The following is a 6,000-nucleotide window of genomic DNA, read 5'->3' as shown; positions in this document are numbered from 1 at the left end:
GTGAACTAGTGTAGAAGCTGTCACACGAGTCTGGCGTATTGGAATCACTGGCTTTCATAGAATGTTTTACACATAATTAGTTTCATCAATACGTTCCAACCCGGAGATTCCATTCGACTTCCAAGTGTGGCGATGGAACGAGCTCCCCTTCATGTCACAGACCGCGCATGTAAGCGCAAGGGCAGGTCATGGCAATTTCACCCCTGACCTCATTCCTGTCCTTTTGCCCTTCACTTACAGCTGACTCCCGGCATCCGACACGTATCTACAGGGACTGTTGACATTGATTTGTTGAAGGCATACCCGACCATCTGTCTGATGCATGAGCTTCTGCCCTCCTCATTAACAAACAATCCGGCCTGGCTTCTTGGACCAATATGCTATTTGCATGCTAAGCGAACCATCCTAGAAATTGCCCTGAGCTTTTCACTACAAGTATACTCCACTCATGAAAAACCTGTCCCGTGCTTTAATTGGTACGAAAATCTGTTTCACCAAAGGTGCTACAAAAATTTAGCCGTAACCGATTAGTGTTGCACAGCCAATTACATGCAGTTTCTGTTCACAACCTAGAGACAAACTACAAATAACACTCTCATCAGTCAGCAGATTGTTACCTGCGAAGGATATGCCTGACTTTCTATCGGAAGCTATGAGGACGCTACCAAAGCGCCATTTTCTTATTTAATCGTGGATTTAAAATCAAATACTCCAGAACACCTGAGGCTCCGAACAGGACTGTTTCCGTGGGAGTGGCCGACGGTTTACATTCCTAAAAAGTAACCGATATGTCTCTGCGTTTAAAAAGAAACCTACAACTCTTGAGAACCCTAGTTGGGGCTACCCCTAAAGAACGGAAGGCCATCTTGGGTCACTGTTCTTCAGATCTCATATTATCCCTAGGTGAGATTGCTTTGAATTTTCTCAAAGGCCACATTCCACTCACCCTGACCCAATTAAAAAAATTAAAGAGACAAAAGACYGCGATCAAACTCTTTGCCAATAAAAGGGCCAGTCTTCAAAAGAAAAGCCAGCATACAACAGTCTGGGGGTTTTCTTCTACCTTTACTAAGTATAGCCGTGCCCTTCATCACCAGCCTTATTGCTACCAGACGTGGGGGTTGAACACAGAGTGTGATGGCAAATAAAATGTACTTGGTGCCTCAACAAGAGTTGGATAGACTTAAACAGCAATTACAGGGTCCTGAAAATATCAGACAAACAGCGGAAAATGATTTGGATACGTTCATGAAGGATATTTTGAACAGAAAAGGGTTGAACCCCTATGATAAGGTCCAGAAATACACAAASCTCTTGCAAAGGTATTTGGCCTTGGTAAAACAAGGTGAGAGACCAACCATTTAACGCTTCCCCACCGGACCCTTTAAAAGATGACGCGCCTAGAGAGAGCCAAGCCCCTGTAATGCCGGGACCGGTGATCTTACCGGTTGAAGATCACATGCATGTTGAAGATAATGTTATGCATGACATGTTGACACATGTTCCGGCACGTAACCGGAAAAATGTTAGATACATTATGAACAAGATAAAAGACTCAAAGGGGGCCGCTACTTGGAATGACAAAGGAGAGTTTATCTTTCAGGGGGATGTTGTCAAGGGTTTTCATATGATGGACTTGCTTAGAAGTACAACAGCAGCCCACAAGGTTGCTGATGACAGAAAACCTCCTGGGTGGGGTCAGTTTCTTAAAGCCCTGGCAGTCCTCAACATTCCACTCTCAGGTCTACCAAACTATAAGCTTCGTCAACAGATTCAAACTTTAAAACAAAACCCTTCAACGAGCTACAGCACCCCTAAAGATGTCCCAACAACCCCTCCCCCCTTTGAAAGGGCTGATGATAACTCATTTACACACCTGAACGTCTCCGGACCTTTTCCTAATCCTGATCTCAGAGGGTTAGACTTTTGAATGACTTTTGATTAAATTCATTACATTTTATTTGAAAAACATGATACAATTGAACATTTGTGACATTCTTTAAACATTTGACGTGAGCATACGCCTTGATTACAGGGTCTTAAGGTAGATCTCAGTATAACCGGCAGGCCCAGAGAGCAAATAAAGTGGACCTATAGGTCTACCGCTCAGCCAATCAGATAGCTCAGATCACTGTGTTAGCAACAGTTTCCTGGAGCCATAGACTGTACATAGAAACCTCCAAACGCACAGCAAAGTGGATACTGTGAGAATTCAAAAACTTTTAAAACCATAACTAGAGAGAGGGGATTCAAACCCATAGTACAATCAGGACGCTGCGTCGATCTTTTATGACTACGTTTATGTTGAAGTTGTTAAACATCGCACTCGTAACTCAATTTAGCCATAACAATGCAACTATACCTCCTCAGTACCGCAGCTGCGCTATGAATGAGTAGAGCAAAGTTTTCCGATAAGCTTCTGTTGTTATTATTAGCAGCTTGTGTTTGTTTATAATATCGAGGAATATTTACTTTCTTGGTGGTCACAGCGAGTAAAATGTGATTCGGTGAATGAGGCAGAAATAATGCAGTGTGACTTGAGTTTTGACATCAGCTGGAAGACTGTGTTCCTTTTCTCTATCAGAGGACACAACACATGGCTCAACACACTTCATGCACACCCTGTGGGTATGCAAACACAACTTAGCAGAGGACATCACATCAAATGCAATTTAGCGGCTGTAAACTCCCTCTACTCATTTGTGTGATCTTTAATTATAAACTTAATCAAAACACATGTGCTTAGAAGCACACCCGACACCTTCAAGTGCATATATAGTTGATTTTGACGTTAAAAGCATAGGATGAGTGGTAATATATATATTACCTATATAAAATATTAATCTACGTCCATGAAATACACGTTTTAACATTTTTGACCAATCGCGATTGGTCTCAAACCGTCGACGCTGACAAGACCCCAATTTCCAATTGTTTGGTTCCCGCCATCTTGCGTCGCACACAACAATCATTGACGATTATTGCTGATTCGACCGTGAGCGCGTCAGTATTTAGAGGGAAGTGCCATTTGACGTATAGATCGTACACACACCTTCCGTCAAGACTTAAACATTCTCAACTACGAAAACCGTGGATTGACAGGCAGCAATTACCAAGTTGAAACTGGAAGCGCGACACTGCCTTTAATCCACGGGGAGCAAATGGTTGTCCGGCGAAACAATGAACCGACAACATTTATAAAGCGAGTGTATAGCTAATTCTCGCGTCCATCAGGCAATCAAAAAAGCTTAAGTCCCGCTACAGAGCCACAGAAATAGAGTTCGCAATTCAGACACCATGACAAGAGGTATACGTCGGCAGGGTCTACAGTTCAATCACGATTTACAAAACAGAAAGACACTGCCGCCCGTCGCGTGTACCAGGTGGTGTTGTGACGGACTCCCGACGTGTTAGAATAACTTTTTTTCGCTACGTGCTTCGGAGGCAATACTGACGTGCCATCTGTAATCGGCCCCTACCCCAAAAACCCTTGCGCGGGCTCCTCTTCACTGGCAGCGACTGAGGTAGAGACAACTTTTTAACGTGTTAACACCTCGCAAGGTGCAGGCCGACGGCCTCATTCCCAGCACGTGCTCCTCGCTATGCGCTGCAGACCAGCTGGTTGCATGTTTCGGCAGGCCATATGGGTGCTTCTTAGCGAGATACATCTTCTATAATCAACTTACTTCAAGGTGCCCAATGTTGCCGTTCCCAAGCGAAGCAGCACATAGTCGCCGTCAAAGAGGGTAACTGAGTCCTACACGACTATGCTGACCTGTAGCACCTCACTTCCGTCATCATTGAAGTGCGCTTTGGAGAGACTAGTCTAAGGACCATATCCATACTCCCTACTGGGACACCCTAGACCCACTTGCCCACATTTGCTTGACCGCCAAGCTAGGTCCACAGACGGATCCCAAATCGCAGACACCCATCGTGATCCACTGCGGCTAACCTCATCCTGAACGACAGAGGGAAACTAGTTGTGAGAACTGCTCCGTTCATCAGACCTACAGCCTCCATTTAACCACCCTATAGATACCTGCCATAACTGAGTTTCTCATCAAAATGCCGGACCCTGGGTCTCGACCCCGCCCTGCTGCAACTTCGGTCCTGGATCTTCCTAACGGCGCGCGGCCCCCAGTGTCGGTGAGGGTAGGTTAACAACATCTCCACCCCGCTGATCCCTCAACTGGGCTGCCCCCATCCAGGTTGTGCGTTTCTGCAGTCCCCTCTGTACTTCTCTGTTCTTACTCCCGTCCACCACGTAATGTGTGGTATCGTGCCGCCTCAAACCTACAAATCATCAAGGTTGCGGATGACACCTATCAGTGGTGGCTTGATACCACACAACGACGAGCACGCCTTAAGGGACGAGGTGAATGGGCTCCTCGGTACGTGATTGGCTGTGAGGGAGACCGTCTAAGTACACTACAACAGGGGATTGTGTTCAGGAAACAGCATGAGAGCACCTCCCTCATCGCACATGACGGGTGTGATGATGACATGTGGAATTTCTACCAGGACATTCATGGAGCACACCCCCGTTAGTATACCCGCATGAGGCAGGTGATTAAAGTTTCCACGGGAACTACGAGGACAAACTTGCGACTGGGTCCACCCACACAGACAGATCCTTGTGAAGACGGCGCAGCAGCCACTCTTCGAACTCTCAGACTGAAACGAGAGAGTGTCACGAAAGAACTCGACATGACATATCACTACCTTCAGATGTCAACAATCCGAGAGCATCATCTGTCGGGCTGTATCACCGCTTCGGTAACGGCATAACTGCTTCGCGCCACAACCGTAAGGCTCTCGCAGTGTAGTGGAGGTCTGCACAACGCATCACCGGGGGCAAACTACCTGCCCTCCAGGACACCTACACCACACCCGATGGTCACAGGAAGGCCATAAAGATCTCGAGGACAACAACCACCCAGCACTGCCTGGTTCACCCCGCTACATCACTCAGAAGCGCGAGGTCAGTACAGGTGCACAAAGCAGGACCGAGAGACTGAAAAACAGCTTCTATCTGAAGGCCATCAGACTGTTAAACAGCCACCACTAACATTTAGGGCCGCTGCCAACTTACTGACTCAACTCCAGCCACTTTAATAATGGGAATTGATGGAATTTTATGTAAAATGTACCACTAGCACTTTAAACAATCTCACTTAATAAATGTTTACAACCCTACATACTCATCTCATGATTATATGTATATACTCGACTCTATATTCATCTACTGAGTCTTGCCATCTTTATGTAACATGTATCACTAGCCCACTTTAAACTATGCCCTTTATGTTTACATACCTACATAGCTCATAGCTCATTAGCCTGATTCTACCCTGTACTCCGTTCAGTAGTAGAGCTCCCACCAATACTGGTCCGTCTTGCTCGTACTCGTCGCTCACTGTACCAATCCACTAATTCACTAGCCTATCCTTTATGTACATTTCATTCTCATTCCTTACACTTTGATGGTATATGTATCGTACCCCGCGGTTATCATAGTAGTCGGGTGAATGTTACCGTAGCGGTTAGCTGATAGCACTTCGTTTGTTATTCCATGCCATATTTTCTCCGTGCGCGTACCTGGAGACTCGCAACAAGCATCGCGTGCTTACACTCGCCAGTTACTATTGCTCACCATGGTCATGTGCACAAATAAAATTTGATTTCGGCAGCTCTCCTTGAGATCTTCTAATAACCTTAGTCTGCTTGCCAGCATGACAGCATCCCTTACTTCTTATGACTGCCATCCTTTCGTCTATTATCTAGTCGCTTAGGGCCTCAGCATATTTTTCATCGTCACACGATCAGACTTGTCTTCGACATAAGTTCTCTACTCAGGTCTCTGTGTTCTTGGAAGTAGCCTATGACAACTAGCCAACTCTGTCTCCTCCGTTGCAAAAATACTGAATCTTAGGAGTCGAGATGCCGATTCCTAGCGGAATCGAAGCTTTGCACCCAGAAATGGGAGTTGACATTGGG

The 6,000-nt window shown here is 45.8% G+C and overlaps 1 protein-coding gene across 1 annotated transcript in view; it reads right to left on the bottom strand.

The window, feature by feature from the left end:
• The window catches only part of LOC112072630 (transmembrane protease serine 9), a 24,444-nt gene extending 20,776 nt beyond the window's left edge, over positions 1-3,668 (bottom strand). Inside the window, 1 exon segment of the mRNA XM_024140011.2 lies at positions 3,554-3,668. Within this exon segment, the coding sequence (XP_023995779.2) occupies positions 3,554-3,668 (115 nt within the window).
• Positions 3,669-6,000: the final 2,332 nt, after the last annotated feature.

Source organism: Salvelinus sp. IW2-2015, unplaced genomic scaffold (assembly GCF_002910315.2).
Source record: "Salvelinus sp. IW2-2015 unplaced genomic scaffold, ASM291031v2 Un_scaffold1984, whole genome shotgun sequence".
In the NCBI taxonomy this organism is placed as follows: Eukaryota; Metazoa; Chordata; class Actinopteri; order Salmoniformes; family Salmonidae; genus Salvelinus; species Salvelinus sp. IW2-2015.
Note: the sequence above shows the minus strand (reverse complement) of the source record. Positions and strands in the feature narration are given on the sequence as shown.